The 27,829-nt window shown below is 35.1% G+C and overlaps 2 protein-coding genes across 2 annotated transcripts; both read left to right on the top strand.

Moving 5' to 3' along the window:
• Positions 1 to 1,270: 1,270 nt before the first annotated feature.
• LOC132614294 (putative late blight resistance protein homolog R1A-3) lies at positions 1,271 to 18,315 on the top strand. Its single transcript, XM_060328707.1, has 4 exons — positions 1,271 to 1,625; positions 7,550 to 7,783; positions 15,275 to 17,497; positions 17,889 to 18,315. The coding sequence occupies exons 1-3, from the start codon at positions 1,416 to 1,418 to the stop codon at positions 17,486 to 17,488; spliced, it is 2,658 nt and encodes an 885-aa protein (XP_060184690.1). The 5' UTR covers positions 1,271 to 1,415; the 3' UTR covers positions 17,489 to 17,497; positions 17,889 to 18,315.
• Positions 18,316 to 22,054: 3,739 nt separating this feature from the next.
• LOC132613224 (uncharacterized) lies at positions 22,055 to 24,463 on the top strand. The gene is made up of 8 exons (XM_060327263.1): positions 22,055 to 22,217; positions 22,323 to 22,540; positions 22,586 to 22,731; positions 22,837 to 23,057; positions 23,116 to 23,240; positions 23,378 to 23,653; positions 23,873 to 24,343; positions 24,437 to 24,463. Exons 1-8 carry the CDS (start codon positions 22,055 to 22,057, stop codon positions 24,461 to 24,463), a joined length of 1,647 nt encoding a protein of 548 aa, XP_060183246.1.
• Positions 24,464 to 27,829: the final 3,366 nt, after the last annotated feature.

Genomic DNA, 27,829 nt, shown 5'->3' with positions numbered 1-27,829 from the left:
TGAATAATTCTCGTGGCCAAATGGGTCATCTGTCTCTAAAGCTGATCCAAAATAATTGAGATTTTAATATATCAAAAAATATTTTAATTTTTTTAAATTTAGCCTTGGCATATTCTTAATTCAATGAACAAATTTAGAATGTTATAGTTTCAAAACCCACTCTTACTTAATAATATTTTAATCAATATACCTCATAATTTTTAGGAGTAAATGAATTTTTTAATCCATGTGTCCAAATCTAAACCTCAATTATTGTGGACCTAAGAGAGTGTGCTGCTTTCAGCTTGAACACATTGGTAAGTAAACTTCATAATTGCAAACTTCTCAATAGCACGGAGCTGGCTCTTCAGTTACAAGTTCGGTCAGACTCAATAGTTTTGGTTTAAATTCTATATTTGTATTAAAAAATTATTGAATATGTATAAATTATTAATTTAGAACTCAATAGTTTTAAAATATTAAAGTTCTGCATTGATAAACTTCAAATTCTGGTTCCGTTATCACAAATCTATCATATGGGTTAGGTAATACAAACAAAACATAGTCTCGAGGAAAAAATATCGAAATTGCAGAGAAATTACCTTAACATCGAAAAGTCAGTACCCACATGGTAATAGTATCCACTTGCAAATATGTTTAATGGATAAACAATTGTCAAATTGTCGCTTGGTGCATTAAAATAAGAATATCAGAAGACTTATTAAACAATTCGGTCAACTTAAGAAATGAAATCCATTCCGCCAATTACGTTCTTTAGATAAATAGAGCCTGTTTGGATTGACTTATAAGTTGCTTATAAGTTATTTTCAGTTTTTTTGAGTGTTTGATTGACCAGTTTAAAGTCATTTTGTGCTTAAAATAAGCTTAAAAAAATAATTGGGTCCATTTGACTTAGCTTTATCTAAAGCAGCTTATAAGCTGAAAACAACTTATAAGCCAAAAAAATAAGTTAGACTATCCAACTTATTTTTTTTTTAACTTATAAGCTGTTTGCAGCTTATAGGCATAAGCCCATCCAAACAGGCTCATAAATTTTTAGCCTACTTACAAAATATTTTTAGTTTTATGTCATTTTTACAAAATAATTACAAAGACAGTTTCTTTGCAATTTTAATATTTTTTTAAATTACAAGAGGACAAGAGATTTTATTTGTTGCGTGATCTTTATATACTGCCGCGGTAAAATGAACATCTCATCACTACTAGCTGGAAAAAAATATTAGTATCTCCTTTAAAGATAATAAGAATATCAGAAAGACTTATTAAACAATTCGGTCAATTTAAAAAAACAAAGTCCTTTCCGCATATTACGTTCTTTATATTCTGCCATTGTAAAGTGAACATCTCATCAAGCTTAAACAAAACTATCATCTTTAAAAAAAAGTCCTATCGCATTTGTTAACCAAAAAAGAGAGATGGCAGATGCAGTGGTGAACTTTCTGGTGGAGAACTTGTTGCAGTTATTAAGTGAAAATATTGAGCTGATTAAAGGCGTAGACGACGATTTCAAAAATTTGCTGGAAGAAGTTCAACGCCTAAAAGCCTTCTTAGACGATGCTGCGAAATTCCACAGAGACAGTGACAGCAAACAATGGGATCAGTTGGTGAAGGATATTCAAAAAACGGTACATAAAGATGAGAATGCCATTGATAAGTTTAATGTTGTTGTGGATGACATTTGGCCCTTGAAAAATTACTTGCTGTATAACTCTTTTTAAGAAAATTAACTTCTGCCGTACTTAAATTAACTTTTTTTAAAAAAATAAAAAATTACTTGCTGTATAACTGTTTCCCGTAATTTCTTGTCCTTCAATTTCTGTTATTATTTACTGTCTCCTGTTCTTCGCTTAACTGTTGGGTCCATCTCATAATTTGAGAAAGAAACATCTCCCTCATTTTAAGGAAGAAAATAAGAAAGAAAACATTTCCCTAACATTTCCCTTGTTTTGAGGAAGAAAACATATTCTTTGTTTTAAGGAAGAAAACATTTTCCTTAGTATTAAGGAAGAAAATTGTCAAGTGCTTGCTTGAGTTACAAATGACATCAATAGGTTCATTTCAATCCCTATAAATAGGGAAGCCTTCTATCATTTGTAGCATTACCAAGAGCAAGAGAGAAAAACAGTAAGGAAAACACTTGAGTGAGATATAGGTATTCAGTTTAGGATTGATTTTTTGTAATAGTTGAGTGTGAGAGTTGCTCATCCTATTGTAATTCTGTTCCGGTAATGAATAAAAGACTTTTTCAATCCTAACAAGTGCTATCAAGAGCTTGGTTAATCTTCCAAGCCAATCTTTTAAAGTTTCGTAAAATTTTCAATCAAAAATTTTTTGTCCCAAAATTGTGCTCTGAGTATACCATTAGAAAGATCTCGTTCCGAGGATTCCGAATATATATTTTTCGGAATTTTTCGACCACTGGAAGGCCTCCAAAAGTCCAGTCAAAGTTTCTCTATCCACCATCGCTGCCGCTCCGCCACCTTCCGGCCACCAGCTCGCCGGAGAAGACAACCGGAGAAACTCGATCCGACCAACCCGTTTTGTCCAGACCAACCTGTTTGACCAGAACCAGATCTGGTCAAAGTCCAATTGCCACATCATCCTTTTGTTGACTCTTTCAACCAGCCAGTGGTTAAATCGGCCCGGTTCGGTTTGAATTAGTGCAGCCCGGTTCACTCTGTTTTTGTCCGGTTTTTAAATTGGTCAGATCGGTTCCCTAAGTTTTCGACCATTTCGGATTCAACCGTGAGTCCCGTTTTGCCTGATTCTGCTTCCACAGTCCAGTACAAGCAGATTAGGTGCACTTTATCATGGAGAAATCATCATCGGATACCATGATTCCGCTAACATCCTCAAATTATAACATGTGGAAACCTCGTATGGAGGACTTGTTAAATTTGAAGGATTTAGCCGAGCTGCTCGAAAATAAAGGTGCCAAACCCGACAAGAAGACAGACGAAGAATGGGCAAGAATGAATAGGAAAACGGTCGCACAAATTCGACAGTGGATTGACCATAGTGTATTCCATCATGTTGCGCAGGAAACGAGTGCTTACAAACTTTGGGAAAAGCTTGGAAGCATGTACCAAGCAAAAACGGCTCGAAATAAAACATTGTTGATGAGGCGATTGGTAAATCACAAGCTACGTAGCGGTACCTCTGTCACAGAACACACAAGTCAGTTCCAAGATCTCGTGAACCAGCTAAGTGTAGCCGAATGGGTTCTCAAAGATGAGGAGCAAGCAATCTTGCTCCTAAGTTCTCTACCTGATAGCTGGGAGACTCTTGTCGTCACTCTCAGTAATTCCGCCCCCAATGGTAAGGTGACCATGCAGATGGTCACGGACGCCTTAATAAACGAGGAATCGTGAAGAAAAGAAGTCAGGGTAGATCAATCATATGCCTTTGTTTATGAAAATAGTGGACGCAACGGAGGTAGAAGCGGAGGTAGAGGAAGAGGCCGAGGCAAAGGTAGAGGTCGAGGTCAAAGTAGAGGAAGATCTCAAGTTCGAGGGAGATCACGAGAGCGGGGAAAGTCCGTCGATACCAACACTTGGTTCGAGGGCTATTGTAACTATTGTGGCAACTATGGCCACAAGAAGGTGGAGTGTCGAAAGCTTAAACGGGAGCAGCCTCAAACTAACCAGAGTTCGAGCAAGGAAGATGGTGAGACCCTGGTCACCGTGTCACCAGACATTGCACTTGTTACATGCGGAGAGGAAGCATGCCTACACGTGGGCACAAATGATATTGAGTGGGTGATTGATACTGCTGCATCATTCCATGTCACTCCACACCGGGATTTGTTCAGTACTTATACTTATAAATCTGGAGACCACGGCATTGTGAAGATGGTCAACACCAGTTTCTCGAGCATTGTTGGCATTGGTGATGTGCACATAAAAACCAGCAATGGAAGCTCACTTGTGTTGAAAGAGGTTCGTCATGTTCCGGATCTGAGATTGAATCTGATCTCAGGAGTAGCTCTGGATCGACAGGGGTATGGAAATCTGTTTAAGGACGGTACGTAGAAGCTGTCTAAAGGCTCTATGGTTATTGTTAGAGGACATATTTGTGGTACTCTTTACAAAACCAATGTAAAGTTGTATCGACCGAGTCTCAATGCAGTTGAAGAAGAGACATCGCCAAACTTGTGGCATAGACGATTGGGCCACATGAGTCTGAAGGGATTGACGAGTCTTGCAAAGAAAGAAGCCATCTCAATAGATAAAGACGTAACTTTGGATCCCTGTGATCACTGTTTATTCGGGAAACAACATAGAGTTTCTTTCAGTTCCACCAGAAAGAATCGTTCCGAGTTGCTGAGCCTTGTCCACTCTGACGTGTGTGGACCCATTGAAGAAGAATCTCTTGGTGGTAGCAAATACTTCGTGACATTCATCGACGACGCATCACAGAAGGTTTGGGCTTATTATCTCAAATCGAAGGATCAAGTATTTGATCGTTTCAAGACATTCCATGCTATGGTAGAAAGGGAGACTGGAAAGAAGCTGAAATGCCTCCGATCCGACAATGGAGGCGAGTACACTTCCCGGGAGTTTTTGGCATATTGTGCTGAACATGGGATCAGACATGAGAAAATGATTCCACGAACACCACAACATAACGGTGTAGCTGAAAGAATGAACCGCACTATTGTTGAGAAAGTCCGATGCATGCTTAGTATGGCTAAACTGCCAAAGCCATTCTGGGGCGAATCTGTTCTGACAGCTTGTTATCTTATAAACAGGTCACCTTCAGTCCCATTGAACTTTGAAGTTCCAGAAAAGATATGGTCTGGGAAAGATATTTCATATTCTCACTTGAAAGTGTTCGGGTGCAAGGCATTTGTGCATGTATCCAAGGAGTTGAGGCAGAAGCTTGATCTCAGATCAACTCCGTGTATCTTTATCGGCTATGGAGATCAAGAGTTCGGATACAGGCTGTGGGATCCCGAAATGAAGAAAGTGATTCGAAGTAGAGACGTCGTGTTCCATGAAAACCAGTTTCATGAGTGTGCTCCAACAGTCAACAAGCAACGAAGTTATCATGCTCCAGATGATGTCCCTGAATCACCACACATTCCTCTCAACAACGAGGAACTTCATGATAATGTCCATGATGAACAAGAAAACATTGATCCGGCAGATGTTGATGATGATCAAAACGAAGAAATTCTTGAGCAGGGGGAGCTTTCACCCCAAGACGCAGCTGGAAATAATCAAGTTCGACGTTCTGCACGAGGGTTAATCCCTCAAAGGTCATACTCGCCAACAGAATGGATCCTTCTTACCAGCGAGGGGGAGCCAGAGAGCTTTCAAGAAGCTCAATTTCATCATGAAAAATCCAATTGGCGACAGGCCATGGAGGAAGAAATGAATTCTTTACAAAAGAATCAAACATATGAGTTGGTGAAACTTTCTCCGGGAAAGAAGGCCTTGAAGAACAAATGGGTCTTCAAGCTCAAGAAAGATGCTAGCGGAAATATCGTGAAGTACAAGGCAAGGCTCGTAGTCAAAGGTTTCCAACAGAGGAAGGAATCGACTTTGATGAGATTTTTTCGCCGGTTGTGAAGATGATGTCTATCCGAGTGGTTCTCGGATTGGTGACAAGTATGGATCTTGAACTTGAGCAGATGGACGTGAAAACAGCTTTTCTGCATGGTGATTTGGAGAAAGAAATATACATGGAGCAGCCCGATGGTTTCCGAATCCCAAAGAAAGAGCATCTCGTTTGCAAGTTAAGGAAGAGTCTCTACGGTCTCAAACAAGCCCCAAGGCAATGGTACAAAAAGTTCGACTCATTCATGCTGAAACATCAATACAAAAGAACAACTGCAGATCATTGTGTGTACTTGAAGAAGTTCCCCGATGGAAAATTTATCATCCTTCTGCTCTATGTGGATGATATGCTGATAGTAGGCCAGGATGCAACTATGATCAACAACTTGAAGAAAGATTTGTTTAAGTTCTTTGAAATGAAAGACTTAGGCCCTGCACAACATATCTTGGGCATGAAAATCATTCATGATCGAAAGGCAAAGAAGTTGTTCTTGTCACAAGAGGAATACGTTGAACGCGTGATCAAAAGGGTCAACATGAAAAATACCAAGCCTGTTGGTACTCCACTAGCAAATCACTTCAAGTTGAGCAAGGAAAGTTGTCCTTCTTCCGAAGAAGAAGATGAAAGCAGTGCCCTTCTCTTCAGCAGTTGGAAGTTTGATGTATGCAATGGTGTGCACAAGGACAGACATTGCTTATGATGTCAGTGTTGTAAGCAGATACTTATCAAATCCAGGAAGAAAACATTGGGAAGCTGTCAAGTGGATACTACGGTACCTGAAGGGTACATCCAGACTATGTTTGTGCTATGGGGGAGCTAAGCCGATTTTGGAAGGTTACACTGATGCTGACATGGCAGGAGATTATGATAGCAGGAAATCAACTTCGAGTTATATATTCACATTTTCAGGGGGAGCTGTGTCATGGCAATCCAAGTTACAAAAGTGTGTAGCACTATCAACCACAGAAGCCGAATACATTGCTGCAGTTGAAGCTGGGAAGGAGCTTATGTGGCTGAAACGTTTCCTTCAAGAACTGGGTTTCCGACAAGAAGAATACATAGTTCATTGTGATAGTCAAAGTGCTATGGATCTCAGCAAAAACTCGAGGTACCACTCACGCACAAAACACATTGACGTTCGATATCACTGGCTCAGAGAAACAGTCGAGCAACATGAACTGAAGCTCTCCAAGATCAACACAAACGACAATCCTGCAGACGTGCTGACCAAGGTGGTACCGAGAGACAAGTTCGAATTGTGCAAAGAACTTGTCGGCATACACTCAAACTAAAAGCCAGTGTACCCTCCTTCAGGTGTATGGGACTGGAGGGGGAGATTTGTTGGGTCCATCCCATAATTTGAGGAAGGAAACATCTCCCTCATTTTAAGGAAGAAGACAAGGAAGAAAACATTTCCCTTGTTTTGAGGAAGAAAACATATTCCTTGTTTTAAGGAAGAAAACATCTTTCTTGTATTAAGGAAGAAAATTGTCAAGTGCTTGCTTGAGTCACAAATGACATCAATAGGTTCATTTCATCCCTATAAATAGGGAAGCCTTCTATCATTTGTAGCATCACCAAGAGCAAGAGAGAAAAACAGTAAGGAAAACACTTGAGTGAGATATAGGTATTCAGTTTAGGATTGATTTTTTGTAATAGTTGAGTGTGAGAGTTGCTCCTCCTATTGTAATTCTGTTCCGGTTATGAATAGAAGACTTTTTCAATCCTAACATTAACATATGGTTTTGTGGTAGTTAATGTTCTTTTTTCTTATTTAACCTACTTAGTTATTGCTTAATTCTGAGTTGAGGGTCTATGGGAACCCACTTGTTCAATTACAATCAGTATGTTATTGTTGTTTTTGCTTTATAATTGGTCACCTACCTGTCCTGACCTGCTCATGCTATTAGTTTTTTTTTTGGTAATGGGAGAGTAGTAGAGAATTGTATATTATAGAATTCTTGAGTAAATTATTTACCTTGATCAGGTACATAAAACTGAGGATGTCATTGATAAATTCCTGGTTCAATCGAAGCTGCACAGACAAAAGAATAGAGTGGGAAGAATCTTCGATGTGGGGCATATAAATACAGTCAGGGAGCTTGCAAAGGAGATCAAAGGCATCCATGAGAAGGTGAAGCAACTTCGCGAAAACAATAAAGATGCTTTCCAGCCTAAACCTGTTCACGAGCTCCCTAAAAAAGGTGCCGGACCCGAGCAGGTTTGCCTCAAATACACAAACTTTACTGTTTCGAGAATTGAAACAAATTTTTCTTTGATAACTTTTTCGTTTATTTTATGGAGTTAATACCTAAAAAAAACCCTAACTATCCACATATTTCTAATTTAATACTTGAACTATGAAGTGTCGTTGCGTTGTTGCTGCGACTATAACATTTTCTATTCACATATCACTGCTCTGCCAAATTGGATGGAGAGTGACTGCACATGTTTTTGAAGTGTATGAATTAGAAAATAGGCCAAATAGAAGATCATCATGTGACCTTAACTTAGACCCATTTGACTGATCACAATATTTAACAAAGAGTGAAAACTTTTAAAATTTGTGATTCAAAATAAATCTTGAATATTTGTGTGGCTGTAAATTATTTCATAAAGTGACTTTATTTCTAAATTAGGCTAGAGGTCATTCATTTTGACACAAATTAAAAAGAAAATGAAACAGTATTTGTTTTTTAAAATTGTCTTATTCTTACTTTTTTGTTTGCTAGTTTATCTCATTGTGATTCTTTCTTCGTTCTTTCCAAGCCCGAAAACTTTTTTCTTTCTTTCCAAAAAGACTAGGCAAATCATTGTCCCCGCAAATCTCATCTATTTGCACCGGTAACCACATGTATCAGTTATCACAAACAAGCAAGAGTTAGACTATTGCACTTGGAACATATAATAATACTAGTTATAACAGTGCCTAAACACAGATGAAATGTTGAAATTTCTCGATTTTTTTTTAATCAATTTTGGATTGTTAATATAAAATAAACTTTATTATTATCATAAAATAGAAATATAATAGGGAGAACACTCAGTTCCCATCGATAATGAAAATCAATCCTTTAATAACGTCCCCTAAGGTCCCTGACTATGCATTAGTCACTCTTGAACACTGCCTCATAAGTTTGCTTTTCCAAATGTACCGAAAAAATAGCTTAAGACACAACATTCTAAAGCAAACCCATTATTTATAGTATACTCCAGTAGTAGTAAGATGTCATGTCAAAATTAATTAACTGGGCCCCTCAGCAGGGCAATGAAGATGGGACCTTAGAGGGCTAAAATGTCTTTATAGTAAAAGAAAAACAAAACACCAATAATAGCTAGGGGTGGGCATAAATACCGAAAATTGAAAAATCGAACCGAACCGAACCAAATGGATTCGGTTTTTCGATTTTCGGTGTTTCGGTTCGGTTCCGGTTTTTTAAATAGCAAATTCGATGTTCGGTTTCGGATTTTCGGTTTTTCGATTTTTCGGTTTAACCGAATATTTAATATAATTTTTTTTATATCAATATATAATGATATTAGATGCATATAATGATGTGAGTGCGTAAGTTCAAGGAAATTAGATATTCAATCTTATGGTCAGTGTTGATCATGAATCATTTGGTAGCCAAGGTTGTAGACATTAGCCTATAATTGAAACTAGCAATAAGTTGTTGTTAAGCACCAACGCTTTATGTTTACTGTGGAATACTGTTTTAACATCTACTAGAATTGGCAAGAGACCTCAAGTTCCATTGTGCTAGGATAGTGTTATGATATATTGCTTTAACGGGTGAGTAAGCATCAAATTATTCTTCTGATTTTTTGATTTATTCGTATACTATAATATTTAAGTGTTGTATTTTCCAATTGCTATCATGTTTCATGATTTTAACAGAGAAATAGAGAATAAAATTAAACTAATGAAGTCTAGAGAGGTGTTAATTGTATTAGGTTAGTGGTGATTTCTGCAAAATATGAGTTGGTAATGTATGATGCTACTACGTGGAGTTCAAATTCAAATAAGGTAGAATTCCCTTGATATCTACTTCTAAGGTTGTATTGTTGCCGTTGCTTTTGAGTTCCATGTGGTTTATTTTCGATTTCGATACCTCTAAATGTCTAGTGTAACTTTTGTTGATATGGAAAAGTTTGAATATCATTAACGGGTGACTATTGCTTAACCAATGCCAAAAAATCGAATTAGAAAACCGAAACCGAACCGAATCGAACTTCAAAACACCGTACCGAACCGAATTAATTCGGTGCGGTGTTCGATTTTCACTTTAAAAAAATCGAAATCGAAATACCGAACCGAACAACCGAACGCCCACCCCTAATAATAGCATGTAATATGGACCAATGAGAAAAGTAAATTCAGTAGAAATGACAAAAATAAGTCATGATGAAACACACGTCAACGAAGAGCTGTGTGCTCTAGCCTCTTATATTATCAATAGATGATGAAAGTTTGTGCAAGCACGGGCCCACACAAAAAATAGTAACATATTTTTTTTAATCTGTCTAAAAAAGAATTATGTATTTTTATGTTTAGAAATCATTTAACTTGAAACTTCCCCTTTTACCTTTAATGAAATGATTTAAATCCATACAAATATCTATGACTTGTTTTAGACCACAAGTTTCAAAGATCTTTCCTTTCATTTTCAAACTTCATGTCATCATCTCTTTCTACTCTACAATACTGAAAAACGCTTTCATGTGTTAGCATCTGTTGTAGTTTTAAATTTTTAAGTATAGACTAACTTCATCATTTTAATAAAATATGTGTGTACGTTTCTTGATCGTTTATATTTTGTCTTATTGATGTTATTCCTTATTATTTGTGTGAGACGTATGTGTCTAAAATTAGTGCATTTTTATCCTTACCCAAAGGTATAAATTTTAATTTAAATCGTTATTTCTTATTTTCTGAATTTCTCTTTTTTAAATTTTCCCTAAGCGTACCTTTATCATTTTCTGAACTTACTATCATTATTTAAATATCCTTTTTTTTTTTTTTTGCAATTGTCTCCTACTTCTTCACGTGGACCCTCCTCCCCCTAAACCCCCCCCCCCTCCCGCCTCCCCTTTTTTTCCCAATTGTCTCTTAATTCTTCACGTGGACTCCATCATAATTTTTTAAAAATTATATTAGAAGAGTGGATTTGATTTTTTTATTATTTTATTTTAACTATATTAGAAGAGTGGGTGGTTGACGACCAAACCCACTCTTCTAAAATATGTGTGTACGTTTCTTGATAGTTTATATTTCGTCTTCTTGATGTTATTCCTCATTATTTATGTGAGACATATGTGTCTAAAATTAGTGCATTTTTATCCTTATCCAAAGGTATAAGTTTTAATTTAAATCGTTATTTCTTTTTTCCTAAATTTCTCTTCTTTAAATTTTCTCTAAGTGTACCTTTACCATTTTCTGAACTTATTATCATTATTTAAATGTTTTTGTTTTTGTTTTTTGGCAATTGTCTCCTACTTCTTCACGTCACGTGGACCCCTCTTTTTTTTTCTAATTGTCTCCTAATTCTTCACGTGGACTCCACCTTAATTTATTTTTTTAATTATTTTTAATTATATTATTTTTTTATTATTTTATTTTAACTATATTAGAAGAGTGGGTGGTTGACGACCAAACCCACTCTTCTAATATAGTAGAAACTAGATGATGGAAGCAACACAAAAAATAGTACCACACTTTTCATTTTAGTATGTCTAAAAAAGAATGATATATTTTTATGTTTAGAAATCATTTAACTTGAAACTTTCCCTTTTACCTTTAATGAAATGATTTAAATCTACACAAATATCTATGACTTATTTTAGACTACAAGTTTCAAAGATCTTTCCTTTCTTTTTTAAACTTCGTGCCAAGTTAATCTATATGACATAAATTAGGATAGAGAGAGCATCTTTTAGTAATATAATTATGAAATTTTTATTATAGAAAGTATTACAATTCAATATAATAAAGTTTTAGATACGGAGCACAAACTACAATGTTATATTAAATGTGTTTTGAACATAGTATATATATATATATATATATATATATATATATATATATATATATATATATATGTGTGTGTATAAAAATAGTGCAAACTAATAATGTCTAAAAAAAGAAAGTGCACCCCATAAAGGGTGGGCCTCATACTAAACAACACCAAGTAATATAAAAAATAAAAAAAGAAAAAGAAGAAAAAAAGTGGAACCCACCATCTCCAAACTTACGGGAAAAAAAGTGGACCTCATATTAATAAAATCAAGCAATATAAAAAAAACAAAAGTGAACCCCATATTAAAAAAAAATAATGTAAAAAAAAAAAAAGTGCAGACTTTGTATTTGTAGCAAACACTAATATAATAAAATTTTAGATACGGAGCACAAACTATAATGTTATATTAATCGTGTTTTGAACATAGTATGTGTGTATATATATATAGTGTAAACTAATAATGTCAAAAAAAAAAAAAGTGCACCCCATATTAAAAAAGCAAACAATATTCATGTAATTTTCAAAGTATCTCATTAAGTCAATAATGATGAATTCATTGCCACATACGTATTAATCCATTAGTGGGAGCAAATAAAATTGCTTTTCTTCAAAAGGTTAAGTAGTCAAACCATACAATTTTTTTTTTTTTTATATTAGTCTGAGATCTAATCTAGATATTAAACTGTTGTATTTGTTATTCCGCCATGTCATTTATTTGTTATGTTTACTAAAATAAATATACTTAAAATATTTATATTTTAAAATAAGATAGAATTTAATTAATTTTTTATTTTTATTCTTACTCTAATAAATGTAAAAAGAGATTAATGTCGTAAACAAAATATATCAAATGGAGATCAAATAATGAATAAAGTAAATCAGTCAAATTATAATTCTAATCGATGTTTTTCTTAAAAAAAACATGCAAAATACAACATGACAAGTAAAATGAGCTAAATCGAGAATATTTACCAAAAATTAAAAAAAAAAAAGTATTTCTTCATTTAAATAGAAAATCAATTTCTACTTTGTTTCGTTTTATACATGTAAAATTAATTTAATAATTTGAATTAGAATTATCCAAATCAAAATTTGATAAAAAAAAATAATAAGTATTTTACACCTTTAAATTAATCGAATTAAAATTGAAAGTATCAACTGATGCTTAAATATTGCTATTGTTTTATCTCAAAGAGAGAAAAATAGTTTCCTTTTAAACGAGTCTTCTCTTTTAAAAAATATTAATAAATTTGCCGATTTTGTAATCGTAGCAAACACTAATATAGTAAAGTTTTAGATACGGAGCACAAACTACAATGCTATATTAATCGTGTTTTGAACATAGTATATATATATATATATATATATATATATATATATATATATATATATATATATATATATATATATTATCATTATCCAAACACAACTACATACACATAGATGCACTATAATCTAAAGTGTTGGGCCCGTGCGCAACACGGACATAGGCCGTCTAGTTATATAGAAAGAGACAAGTTTACTTTTTTGTTTAATATTTTAACCCCCTTCTTTTTAGGTCTTACTGTTGCATACATTTGATTCATGCGACTTAAATTCTGTAACAATCTTGGACCTAACTCACACTCCAAAAGCTAGCTATATAGGTGGGAGAGTTTAAGGCTATTTAAACCCATATAAGCGACAAGTGAGGGATGGCTCAGTGGTTAAGCACCTCCACCCACGACCGGTAGGTCCTGGGTTCGAGTCACACTGGAGGGGAAGTGTGGAAACACTATAAATCCTCCTAAAATGGGAGGGAAAAAAAAAAAAACCCACATAAGCACATTATGCCCATCGATGTGGGACATAACAACTTATGTTAACGCTGGTCTTTCTTTTTCATTTTTAACAACTTATTTTTACATTTTATGTCTTATAAAATAATTTGTGCTCATTTTCCTTTTAGTTTAGAACGATGCGTATTTGATATAAAACGCGAGCACTAACACAATTATAAAAACACGACTTAGAGAAATGTTGATTAAAAAATTATACCCTGTAAAATTAAAAATGAATTATCCCGGATTGAGTTGTTATTTAAGAATCTTTCTATAATATTCAGAACTTTGAAATTAACATTTTTTTAAAAAAATGAAATCCTTCTCATTTGAACTATATGTGAAGTCCTAGTATTTAGTACTTTAAAATTAATTAAGACGTATGTATATAAATTATTTCCTTATTTAAATAAAATGCCGCATAACAACAATTCCTCCTATATTACTATGTACAGAGGCAGATTTACAATTTGAAGTTTATGGATTCTTACAATAAATAAGCTCAAATTAATATAACATAATAGTTGGGTTTGCAGTCAAATATTTATATATTTAGTGAATTTTTTACTATATATTTATAATACATGAAAAAATTATTCCGTTCTCATGAACCCGTAAGTCATACTGTACATCCGCTACTAATTATGTATATAATACATTTCAATATTATTTTGAATACCTTTACTACTTAAATAAGATTTAAATTCTCTTCGTCAATAGTTTGTATAATATATGAAAACTACACTCAACAATTTCATAAGATATTTCCAAAAGATATGTTCTTCTTAAGGGGGCTAAATTTGTTATTTTGAAATGATTGAATACCTAAAGATCCCCTAAATTTGACGCGTTTTATTCATGTCCCTTTAAACTATATTTGGTCCTAATTACCCCTATGTATCTGACTTTTTTATAACATATACCCCTTCAAATAATAACTTGTCCTAATTACCCCCACCCCACGCATGTTTGGTTTTTTTACCCCCTCAAAAGAAACATGGTTAAAGAAGAAAAAATTAATAGTTGTATTTTAATGGAGGAATAGAGAAAATATATTTAAGGAGATAAGAAATAGCCGTTGGAATGGCCAAACATAAAAGAAAATGGTATTTTAGATTCTTCTTTTGCACATTAGATTAATATGATGTGGCTGTTATTTTTCACTCTCACGTGACAAACGTCATCTGGAATCACTTTTATTATATAAAAGCTAAGTACAAGGGACTAATTAGGACCAGCTATTGTTTAGGGGTAATTATAGATAAAACAAGTACCAGAGGTAATTAGTACCATACATAGCTTAAAAGGATAATTCAGTAGCTCCGGGCTCCCTCACTGCATTTCAAGGCAAGCTCCTACTAGATCCTATGGAATATTCCTGCTGATATGAGCAACTTGAGTGTGAACACTGTATCGCTAGGCCCCTCGCTTAACCCCGCTCTTTGGTTTAGAATGGATCCGGACTCGACTAAGCTTGAAAATCTAATTATGGACCGGAGCGAAAATACCATAAAAATAATCTAAATAAAAACATACCAAGTCTAGGGGTTCTTTATGTATTTTGCCTTTTGAAATATATGTTGTGCATCAATAACAGAGCAACATTATGGAGATACATACTGTAATCTACTCTAGCAGTATTATTAGTAGTAATATAATTGAAAACACATACATTTTGTTAGAGTTAGTAAAATAAATAAAAAATTTAGAGCTCAAATGAAAAAAAGTGTTGCAGCATATAGACGAACGTAATTAAGTTGGTAGACTGCGAATGAGATATATATGACAAAAGAACTTAGATATTTGATTATTTTTTCTCTGTCACTCATGTAGCTACTCTGTTTTCTGATGCTATCCATTTGATTATCTTTAAAGGGTCCTTCTTTGGAAGATGCTGAAGTGGTCGGGTTTGATGAGGAAGCGAACAAGGTGATCAAGCTACTTGTTGAAGGACCAGCGGGAAGTCTAGACATTGTCCCAGTGGTGGGTATGCCCGGGCTCGGGAAAACTACACTGGCAAGAAAAATCTACAATGATTCTCGACTTTCATATGAATTTTTCAGCGTCATTTGGGTTTTCGTGGGGCAAACTGATAATATAAAGGACATTTTCCTTAATATTCTCAAATTCTTCACGAAACGCATCGAAGAACATCAAGATGAGGATGTGGACAAATTAGCCAATAAGATAAGTGGTTTTATGAATAAAGGAGGTAGATGCCTCATTGTTTTAGACGATGTGTGGGCAGAGGATGTCATTGATGCTGTAAAGAGAGTTTTCCCAGAAAACAAGAAAGGCCACCGTATCATGATGACAACTCGTGAAGGAAATGTGGCTAAATATGCCAATAAAGATCCTCACGACCTGAAATTTTTGACTGAAGATGAAAGTTTTGAGTTGCTGGTAAAGAGGGTTTTCGGCAAGGAAAGTTGTCCTGTTGATTTAGTAGGACCTGGAAAAAGTATTGCCAGAAAATGTAGTGGAGTACCACTTGCTGTAGTGGTGATTGCCGGAGCATTAAGAGGTCGCCCCAACAGAAATGATTGGCAAAGAGTTGATAGAAATGTGGTGGAGCATCTGATAAATAAGGATGATCCTAAGAGCTGCTTGAAATTTGTGGGGATGAGTTACGATCGTTTGCCCCAAGAAATGCAGACGTGTTTCTTGTATTCTAGTGTCTTCCCTCGAGGCTTCGACATCCCTTCTTGGAAGTTGATTCGCTTGTGGATAGCGGAGGGGCTAATAAAGCCCCAACAGGCGTACACTCTTGAGGAGATAGCTGAGTTTTATTTGAACGATCTTGTCAATAGAAACTTAGTGATATTGATGAAAAAGAGGTCTGATGGTCAAATAAAAACATGTCGTCTTCATGACATGTTGCACGAGTTTTGCAGAAAGGAGGCTGCTAACAAATGGCTTTTTCAAGAAATATGTACAACAGCTGATAATGCTGTTCCTTCTATACAAGACTCAGATGCTTGTCGTCGATTGTGCATTCAACCCTCTATTCTGGATAAGTTTCTCTTAGAAAAACCTTTTGCAGAACATGTTAGATCTTTCTACTGTTTTTCCTCAGAACAAAAACAAATTGAATTGTCTCCTAACGACATCAAACTCATCCACGGAGCTTTTCCACTTCTCAGGGTCTTGGACGTTGAGTCCCTCACATTTCTTTTCTCCAAGGAATTTAACCAATTATATCATTTGAGGTATGTTGCCATCTCAGGTGACTTCAAGGCCCTTCCTCCGACCTTTGGGAATTTCTGGAATTTACAGACTCTTGTACTAAATACAAGTACCTCAGAGTCCACCATTGAGGTAAAAGCTGACATATGGAGCTTGTTACAGTTAAGGCATCTCCATACCAACATACCTGCAAAATTACCAGCCCCTGCTACGACGACAGGTAGAACAACTTCCTGTCTACAAACTCTTTCTATGGTTGCACCAGAAAGTTGCAAGAAAGATGTGCTTGCAAAGGCTTGTCAGCTTAAAAAATTGAGCATTCGAGGGCAAATGGCAGCTTTTCTTGATACCCACAAGGGTGGAATTAGCAATCTTGAAGAGCTGAAGTGCCTAGAGCATTTGAAACTGTTGAATGATGTTCTTTACATGAATAAACCAGTTCACCTTCCTGCAGCATTCTTCAGACTTGTACGTACAGTGAAGAAGTTAACTTTGGCAAACACAAGGTTTTCTTGGAGTGATGCGAATAGATTGGCACAGTTGGAATCACTGGAGGTACTAAAGTTGAAAGAAAATGCATTCCTAGGTGAGTCTTGGGAGCCGGAGATAGGAGGTTTTAGTGCGCTTCAGGTCCTGCGGCTTGAAAGGTCAGAATTAGAATCTTGGGTGGCATCGAATCGTCACTTCCCAATACTTAGGCACCTTATTCTTATCTCCTGTGATAAGCTCAAGGCTGTTCCACTTGAGCTGGCTGATATACCTAACTTTCAAGAGATGAGACTGGACAACACAAGCAAATCCGCAGTAAAATCAGCAAAAGAAATAGAAAGCAAGAAATCGAAAAGCATCAAATTCAAGCTCACCATATTCCCTCCTGAAAATGAATCCAAGGCCGCACAGTAAAATTGAAAGGTCAGTTGAATTCATTTTTATTGAAATGATTAAAATCCATTTATAGCCTTCACTAATTGTCCTGCTGGCATACATTATTCATGACGGTATCTGTGTCATATAGTAGAATGCCCTTTAAGACTCTATCTTCTGCAATTATTTGATTCTCCTGATATATATAGCAATCCATGGAATTCCAGAACTAACTAATTCTTCTCTTACATCATGAATTGCAGTATGCTCTTACGTAGACAAATGGTTCGACCATGATTTGGGATAGAAATTACCATTTGTTTATTTCTAACGTAATTGACTCTTTTGGTGCTATACTGTACGGATTCTTGTGAATGATTTATTAGTTTTCTTCTACTTGTTTCCGTTTCTCATTTACTAATTTTCCTTCTTTCTGCAGGAGAGAATTTGGACATTGAGCTTGATGGAAGCTGGGGGTCATGGACAAATAGCTGGAGTATTCGAAATGGTGTCACCGCATTTCATGTTTTCGCAGTCCAGTCATCTGATAAGATTGTTCCAATAAAGAAAACCTGTTTGTTCAAGCATTGTGATTTTGAAATAAGTCTAGATCTGTTGCATTTTGAGTTCCTCTTCATGTGGAATGTTGATTTTCTCGGTTGTGAGGCTGTTTGCATCTTTCCCAATGTGTTATTGTTGTATTTGCTTTGTTTCATTCTTGCAGAAGTGTTGCTTTTATCCATCATTGTTTTTGTGGAAAGACACCCAACAAACGTGCTGTTGCAAGTCTGATTAACTTGGTATCTTAGCTTTCAGATGAGTTCTAATTAATTATTTTTGAATTGGAAAGTTTCAAGTTCAAATTATGAATCCATATTGTTCAGACACTACTGCATTATTAATTTTCATGTTCTGGTAAATATCCGTATGACCAACAATCTAAAATGCTCCTTCTGGAAGTTGGAAACAAAAATAAGGAGGATACATATACATACCCTCAAACTTGGCCTCGCAAGTATGCCCTTCAACTACTTTGAGTGTGTATAAGTAGGCATCTCAGCTTGTATAAAGTTGAACCTAAACACAAATGCTGACATGTTACATAAATTTTGGAGGTGTCTAGATTCATTTTGTAAGTTAGGATGTTCAACTGACAAAGTGGAGACAAGTTAAGGTGCTTACTTATGCACACCCAAAGTTGAAGGGTATACTTGCCAGCTGAGGCCAAATTTAAGCACCTGTCCATGTACTAGGGGCCCATTTAGCTTAGTTTAAAAAAAAGCAGCTTATAAGCCAAAAAAAAAAAAAAAAATTGGGCTACTCCAATTTATTTTTTTGAACTTATTTTATGCACAGAATGACTTATAAGCTTGCCAGTCAAATACTCAAAAAAGCTGAAAATTCAGCAACTTATAAGCTAAGCCAAACGGGCTCTAGTTCAATATAACTTAAAACAATTGATTTGAACAAGAGATGAATCTTGACCTGCACCTTCGCGCACTCATCAGTACTAGTGATAGGAAAATCAATAAACTTTCTCAGGGTGCGATTACCATATTTTACTTATTATAGTTGTTATGCTTTCTTTTTGTATTTCAAGGAATTCATCCACAGCCTTTGGGAAAAAACTCAGAGCAATCTTGATCAGAAAAACCCCCACAATCAGTTAGCCTTGAAGTGATCGATAAAATTATACTTTCATTAGCTTAAAAATATTAACAAAAATACTGTACTAAATTGTGATGAATCTCCTTTACTTGAGCAAGTAAATTTTAGATTTTTATTTTCCCAGAGCAAGCAAATATCATTCAGTTAAAAATTTTATAACAATAACAAGAAAATTCAGAATAATAACCAAAAAATGAAAGTTAAAATTGTGGACATCGAAATTTTACCGTATTTGAAATAGAACTCTATAAGACGAGTTCAATCCATCTTCAAACTCTAATGTCCATTAGGGGTTCTTGGAGGCTACTCTACCCTAAACCCTAGATTAAGCCTATATAAAGGGACACACATTCCCTTGAAAAGACATCTCCCTAGATTAAGCCTATATAAAGGGACACACATTCCCTTGAAAAGACATCTCAGATATCCCATAAACTCATGGATATTCAAGAAGAGGTCAATATGTGGCCGGATATTTCTTGACAACCAAATACTTCAAGAAGATTCACAATATCCTTTCATGGAGATCAAATACATCCCAAGAAAGTCCACATATCCAAATCCAAATCATATTACGTTCGAGAAATAAGCTACTAACGACTCTCGAATTACGGAGAAATATTAAGAGAGAAGAATCAAGGGAGTAAACAGATTTTGTACCCGCAATATTTATCAATAAAATATATGTTTCTTCATATTTTGTTTGTGGTTATAATTTATTTCCGCATATTAAAATTTGTTGCAAACAAGAATAACTACCAAATACTAGAAAAGAAGAACAAAGAGCAGAAGAAAAATGTTTTGCTATAAGTATAGCTAGTTCGAATGAATCAGATAATTATCAGGATTTTCGAGAAAAGTAAATTAGTTTCTAGTTTAATTCAATGATTAGTTTCATGGGTAAAAGGGGTTAAAGAAAAATGGGAACGTGCATCTCTTTTGGAGACTGGAAAAAGGCCAATGGGAATGAATCGGACTTTAGATTAGAAATTTGAACGGTAAGAAAAAGTTTCTGTTGCATCTCTCTAAAAGTCCAAAGATTAGAAGGCCACAGTAGATCCTTATCCTGTACATTAGTGAAAAGGCCGGCGCTTCGCGCGGTTATAAAATATATTTCTCCTGTAATTATGAAAAATATATTTAAAAGGAATACCGTAGATAATTAGTAAATAAAGATATACACATTAATGTCCACATTTAATTTAATACATTTATTTCTACCGAGAAAAGAAAACTTTACAATATAAATGTGAACTAACATCCTAATAAGCATAACAATGATATACTGAAAAGAAAAGGACATAACACATGGCTGTTTGCCCCAGACCCTTTCCCTTAACCAACCTTAATTTTCTATAAATCAAAATATTATAATAATGAATCCATATCTCATGTTGGAAGTTCATATCATCATATAGAGTGATATAAAAACTTAATTTCAAACTTTTAAATAGTAATTCAATAGAACATTAATTTTTTTTCATTAACCTAGGGTTTGAATATATTGTTATTAGATAATTTTCACAAGCATTTTCAAAGTGAATAGTGTCTATTTGAAGGAAAAATTATAATTAATCACTTAATAAAAAATTGAAGACTTTCTTGACCTGCAAGAATTTTGGACAATTCCTTGGCTGGTTCAACATTATCCGGTGATAATATCTCTTTATCTTTAATTGTCTCTAGGTCGTCCCCGAATTTCTTGAAATGATTAAGCCATTTTGGTAGTAATATTTCTTCACGTTTCATTTATCTTCTTCTGTTACTCGCATTAAATATCGTACTAATAAACTATTGTATGCACATAAAATGCATAAAATCTAAGTCCAAAGGCAACAATTAGGGAAAAAAATGATAACAATGAAATTCAACAAATTTTGCAGGTAAAAACAGAACATTACTAAATAAAGAATTCACCTTGTAGTAGGAAGCTTCAAATATTACCAACCTCTATTTTCCATCGCTAATAATCTTAGCGCATAATCTGATATTGATAAACGATAAGAAATGGTCAGAAACTGCACGGTGTGAAGAATTAGTTCAAAACGAAAGTTAGTTTTTGGATAATTATGTTGTACAAAGAGGAAAAAACTCGAAGGAGAATCTGGTGTTGAAAAGAATTAGTCACACAACATAATGTTCACCTCATAACCTCATATATTAAAGTTTCAAGTCTTTCAGCTTTCAAGATATCTCTCTTTTCCATTCACCGCATTAAGCAAATGAATGGAATGACCATTCATTACATTCGTCATTCCCAGAAATGTTTCTGGTTTATATATGTTTAAGTAATGGCAACTTCTCAAATTTAATTTGTACGTTACAAGAATAAAAAATTGTTGTTTAACGTATCAGATTGGCTATTAAAGTTGTTATTGACAATTGGAATGGAGCTATTGAGAGTAATCCAATGTAATATGTATCAGAAGGGTAGTTTAGTCATTTACTAATGTTAGTTAGTTAGTTATAAGTCAAGGTAGTTAGTAGTAGTATATATATTGTATACTACAGCTGTATATTTCAAGTTAATGAATACATTTTCATTCTTCTTCTTCTCTAAGATTCATCTTCTTATCAATCTCTTCTTCCTCAATCTGAAAGTTAACATGGTGTCAGAGCATTAGCTCGTAAATCGAGATTAAATCGATCCAAAGTTTAGTCAGTTCATTTCTTCTATTTTCTACAAAATCAATTCGTGTTCAAAAAAAAAAAAGGCTATCTTGAAAGCTTGAAAATGGCCATTAATAGTGAATTTGGTACTGGCACTAGAAACAACAATGAAACAAATGCAACAATGCAGTAGTTGATGAAACCATGGGACAAGGAGTAGTAGTTGAAGCTACGCATCCTCTTTATCTTGCTACAGGTGATACTAGTGGTATTTCTTTGATTTCATTTCGGTTAACTGGTGATAATTACTTTTCATGAAAAAGAAATATGAGAATTGCTTTACTTGGTAGAAACAAATTGGGCATGGTTGATGGTTCTTGGACTAAAAATAAGTTTAATGAAAAGTATAGTCATCAGTGGGAAAGGTGTAATGCAAGTGTGCTTTCATGGCTAATGAATTTTGTAGCACCTCATCTAATGAATGGTGCAGGTTATACATCAGATGCTAGTGAAGTATGGCCGGATTTAAAATAAAGATTTGATAAAGTGGATGGATCTCGTTCATTCAATTTTCATAGGAAAATTGCCACTTTAGTTCAAGGTACTGCTACAATTCCAGTTTACTACTCTAGATTGAAAGAACTTTGGGCTGAATTTGAAAATCTTGTACCAAGTTCTGGTTGTAACTGTCCTAAGTCAAAAGATTTCTTTGATTTCTTGAAGAGACAAAAACTATATCAATTTCTAATGGGTTTAAATGAGAATTATACTCAGTCTAGAAGTCAGATTATATTAATGAACCCTTTGCTTTCTGTAAATCAAGCCTATTCTATGTTGGGGAGTGATTAAAGTCAAAAGGTTGTGTCTGCAAATAATGATATTCTTGGTGGCATTCTTGGAGCACCACCTGCTTCTAGTGTAGGAGTCTATGAATCAACTGCACTATACAGTGCTAAACCAACAAATGGTACAAATGGACAAAGGTTCAAAAAGAATCTTAATCTGTATTGTGAAGCGTGCAAAATGAGAAACCACATGAAGGAGAATTGCTATAACGTCATATGCTATCCTTCATATAGGTTCAAGAAGAAATGAGGGAATCATTCTAGTTCTCATCCTAGTTCTAATGCATACAATGTGGTGGCTAAAACTCAAGCAACAAGTTCACAGAAATCTGCTCAGAATATGGTAAATCAAAATGGTTCAACTGGTTCACAAGTCTCAAGCCAACAAGGAATTCAGATGCCCTGCTTCTTCACAAAGGATCAGTATGACCAAATAGTTAACATGTTGAATGGTGCACAGACTACTGCTGTAGCTAACACTGCTGGTATGGATATTGCTTTTATTATCTGTCAAAAGCCAAAAAGAGTGTATTGTTGATACAGGAGCTACCAATCACATGGTAGAAGATCCTGATCTATTAACAAGCTCCACAAGGCTTGAGTATGATAAAACTAGAAAAGTTTTTTTGCCTACTGGTGATGTAGCATATGTTACTCATATTGGGAAAGTCTACTAACTAGTGGTTGCAGGATTGACAATGTGTTACATATTCCAAAATTTAAGTTTAACTTTCTACCAGTTTCTCAAGTTAATAAAGCTTTGCAGTGTTTAGTTGCTTTTTTTCCTAACTTTTGCGTATTTCAGGATCTCTTCACTGGGAGGGTGAAAGCGATTGGCAGAGAAAAGGATGGAATATACTTGTTACCATCAGTACAAACAAGCTCAGTAATTGCTGCAGAAAAGTGCTCACTAGTTTCTAAAGAATTCTCTGCTTCTATAAACTCTCCTAACAGTAGTTCTATTAGTGAATCTGATATATGTTTGTGGCATAAAAGACTTGGGCACCCCTCTTCCAAGGTCTTACATAGAATGGTTGTTGCTACTTTAGAAAATTGCAAGTCAAGTATAAAAAACTATAAGGTTTGCCCTAGTGCAAAGCAAGTTAGGTTGCCATTTCCTAGTAGTAGTATAAAGAGTAGTAGTTGTTTTGATCTTTTACATTTTAATGTATGGGAACCTTACAAAATTTCCACATATGATGGAAATAAATACTTTCTAACAGTTGTTGATGACTACTCTAGAATGACATATTTATTTCTATTAAAATTCAAGACTGATATGTATCTTATGTTTAAACAGTTTCCTGCATATGTTCTTACTCATTTTGATAAAAAGGTTAAGTTCATAAGGTCTGATAATGGAACTAAGTTTATTAATTCATTATGCTATACACTGTTTAAATCAATTGGGATTGTACATCAAACTTCCGGTGCATATTCCCCTCAGCAAAATGGAGGAGCTAAGAGGAAACACAAGCACATACTAGAAGTATGTAGAGCCATTAGATTCCAGGGACATATCCCTATCAAGTATTGGGGTCATTGTGTGTTAGCAGCTGTCTATCTTATAAATAGAATGCCTTCACAAGTTATTAACAACAAGTCACCTGATCAGATACCGCATGGAACAATTCCTTCACTTAGTCATCTTAAAGTACTAGGTTGTTTGTGCTTTGCCAAAGCAGTACATGAAAGTGACAAGCTTAATCCTAGGGAAATAATGGCAGTACATATGGGATACTCTCTGTTGACACCTGATTTTCGATCTCCCGTAATTTACTTTACTTACTCAGGGTCCTTGGATAATAAATAAGATAATTTTGCACTCCCAAAGATTTCTGAATAATTTTAGACGATTATTCAGGTCAACATTTTTACTTCCATAAATTAATAGGGACACTTTCAAAGCTTTATTAATTTCAGAAATTTATTAGCATTTTACGCACTTTCTATAATCCCCCCGGCGTGCCAATACAATTTTAAATAATTGTTCATTTAATTCAATAAAAAATCAGAAAAGTTAGATAAAAAGCATCTTCATTTATTTATCATCCGAAGGACTTGAGTAATTAAAAAGAATTTGCTACTTTTACCCCTCGAGCTTTGAGTTATTACTATATAAGCATATGTGTGCCATTAGTGACCGCAAATCAATCCTAATTAGTTAAATTAAATACCAGAATAAGGCTACTCTTGCGAATAATTAGTTGCGGAGATATTTGCGCTATTAATTACAATGATTTGACCATAGTTGCAATTTTTATTTACTGAAAGGCCAATATAAGGTTATCTTCTGCAAAATGGGTTTCAGAAATAGTTTTTAAATTCGTTACGTCTTCAGTCGCCCTCGTTTTAATTATATCTTTTTATGATTGCGTGCTTTAAGTAACTACCTATTTTATTGGATTTTCCCTATGAGTGTATATACACTTAATATGTGCGTGTATACGTGTGTGATATACGAAAAGGTCTAGATTAGTAAAAAAAAATAGGGCCAGGTCCAGCCCAAAAAGGGGCTGACCCGGCCCAAGCAGCGATATAATACTCCTTCTAGTATAACAACCAACATAACGGGGGGCCTCTATGTTATTTCTAAGAAGGGGCTAGGGTGAAACCCTAGCCGCCTCCCTACTCCCCCACCCCTCTACCCCTCTCGTCGGGTCAAATCGCTGATATTGTGCACCGCCAGTGCTGTTAACTTTGTGGGGTGGTTGGAAAGAGGATGAAGCATTGAAAGCTTCGTCCTTTTTCTCTTTATTTTGCTCGTTTTTCATCCAAACAGTCCCTATAAGGTACCGTTCGCGATTTTTGTTTGTTTTTATTTCATTTACAGTTGTGAGGGACGATTATGACCTTTGAGTTTCTATGAATCTTGAATCTGAGCCCTTCCTTTGCAATTTGGGCTTGAATATGTGAATTCCCACATCGTTGTTGTGAGTCTTAAGTGCAGAAACCCCCTTCCACGAGTAAAAGAGGTCGTATCTTGAAAAGAATTAAGAAATTTGAGATTTAAAAGCTCTCAAAAGTTGAACTTTTTAGTTTTCTTAAGGTTATTTCGATTTGCTCGAAAACCTAGTCTAAATTCTAATTCTTTATTTTATTTTGTTATTGGGCTTGTGTTTGGAGAGGGAGTCCCTTTCAAATCCCCATTTGGTCTTGGTCGTGCCCAAAAAAGGTAACATTCTTTTTATTTATTGCTTCCCTTTTCAATTCCTGTCAAATTTGCCTTCACTTGTTTACCTTTGAATGACTTGTTGCTAGTGATAAGTAGTTATTCTCCAGCACTTTGATTATTATGGCATTTGTTTTTAGCTTAGGTTTGGTGATAGACATAGACAACATATGAATGTTGTTAGTTCGACTAGGACATGCTTTCCTTTGGTCTGTTCTTGAATGGTCTGCTGTTAACACTTGAATGGTTTCTTTTAGTTGTTATGATAATTTCCTTGGACTAAATCCCTAGTCCTGATGAATGTAGATAGGCATTGTTGTTGTTGTTTTGATTGAGTCAAGTTATGATATTTGTTCTGTTTTAATAAAGTCCAAATATTGTGGACAAAAGGGGTCTGTTTTTGTACCATGGGTGGAGGGTCTGCTTTGTTGAACTTAGGATCAAATAATGAATTGGTTTGGTTTGAGATAGTGGCTGAGGTTTTGTTTGATAATGGTGTGTATAAGTAACACAATAGTTAAGAGGGGGAAGAGAGTGTTTAGTTGCTTTTGGTTAAATGAAAGGAAAAAATGAAGCTTATCAAGATTCAAAGGGTTAGAAAAGGGTGTATGTTTTAGTCTAATGTTGGTGTGTCTATATGGTATATGTCCTACTTGCTATTGGCAGGCGAAGGGTTATTGGAATGAGGGTGATTGTGAAAAGAGAGGAGTGGCATACCTTATCTGGTTTTCTCTTTTTTCCCTTTTTGTGGATCATGTGAGTCTTACCCCTTTAAAATTTTGATCATTTGCATCTATAGGTTAGCCCATATCTGTAAATTCCTGTTTGTTTGCTTGAGTTATCTTCATCCTGTATACCATGCTTGCATGTTTTGGTCTTTTATGAGAATGCAGACCATACCTCTCATTCCTTTCTGAGCATATGTGTTTGGCCTAGGGTAGCTTGTCTCTCTTGTGATGAATGAAACCTGCATGCTCTCCCTCCTTCTCTTCAGTGCTCTTGCTTATTTTCTCTCAACCTGCTCTCTCTCTTACTTTGGCACTCCCCCTGTTGGACTTAAACCACACACATGTATAGCCTGCTTCAAACTTTGAATTTTCCCTTAATCCATACCCTGTTTGACTGCTACTTTGAATGCCATTTCTTAAGATGATAAGACTGCAATAATTCCTTCTACTCATTACAGTTTGAAACATGAATGACCTAGGACCCATAAGACCTTTCCTATCCTTCTAGCAACCCACCTATTCCAAATAGATCAATATAGCTAAGCTAGTATGCCAACTTGCCTCTCTAATGGTACCTGTGCAACATAGTTCATATTTCTTGCTTGGTTGACTGTGTTCTTGCCCTGTGGGGTCTGTACTGACCTGCTAGTCCTATGATCAGCCCATGGTTGAACTTTGTGATCCATACCATGCACTACAGCCTTCTCTATGCATTTGTAGGTCATACTATCATAGCATTTCCTCCACATACTTGGTTCCTATCTGCACTTCCTTATTAGTTCATCACTCTTGCTTTTTTTTTTTTTTTTTTTTGCATTATCATTGACTAGTTCATCCTCTTTAAAACACCATGTTAGCTTTATTAGGACTTGCTTATGACCTCTATGCATGTCACCATTTGCATTACTCCTACACTGTTCTGATTAATCCCTCTATGTTGTTGTTGGCATGTATTCCTTGCCTGTTATCCTGCATCTCATCATAAGTATCCCCTTCATCTCTTTGTATGCTTCCTTATAGTTCACAACCCATTTGTATCTATCTGCACTAGTCACCCTTGCTTTGTTGTGTCCTCCCATGTGTGATTCTGTGTCTCCCCTACCCTCTTTACTTGTATTTCATCTTGCCTGCCTATGTGCACTTGCTTATTTGTGCAACACCTCATCTGAAATAACCCTCAACATGTATCTAGCCACCTGTACAGTACTTGGCCAAGCCTTTCTCCTGTTTCAACCTAGGTACAAGCCAGTTAGTAAGCATGCCATCTTGCTTTAGATAAGATGTCTATATGGGTTGACCACTATGTTAGCTATACCTACACCCCCATGAATGCCTCTTGCTTGAAACCAGTTATACC

This window comes from Lycium barbarum, chromosome 10 (genome assembly GCF_019175385.1).
Source record: "Lycium barbarum isolate Lr01 chromosome 10, ASM1917538v2, whole genome shotgun sequence".
Taxonomy (NCBI): domain Eukaryota; kingdom Viridiplantae; phylum Streptophyta; class Magnoliopsida; order Solanales; family Solanaceae; genus Lycium; species Lycium barbarum.
This window is presented reverse-complemented; position numbering and strand designations above follow the sequence as displayed.

Excerpts from the sequence above, each read along its gene's own strand:
- LOC132614294 (XM_060328707.1), top strand. The coding sequence starts at position 1,416 with ATGGCAGATGCAGTGGTGAACTTTCTGGTGGAGAACTTGTTGCAGTTA. Across the intron at positions 1,626-7,549 it reads TGAAGGATATTCAAAAAACG|GTACATAAAACTGAGGATGT; the intron begins GTACATAAAGAT and ends TACCTTGATCAG. Across the intron at positions 7,784-15,274 it reads AAGGTGCCGGACCCGAGCAG|GGTCCTTCTTTGGAAGATGC; the intron begins GTTTGCCTCAAA and ends TTATCTTTAAAG.
- LOC132613224 (XM_060327263.1), top strand. The coding sequence starts at position 22,055 with ATGAGAATTGCTTTACTTGGTAGAAACAAATTGGGCATGGTTGATGGT. Across the intron at positions 22,218-22,322 it reads TCATCTAATGAATGGTGCAG|TTCAAGGTACTGCTACAATT; the intron begins GTTATACATCAG and ends TTGCCACTTTAG. Across the intron at positions 23,241-23,377 it reads ATGTTACTCATATTGGGAAA|GATCTCTTCACTGGGAGGGT; the intron begins GTCTACTAACTA and ends TGCGTATTTCAG.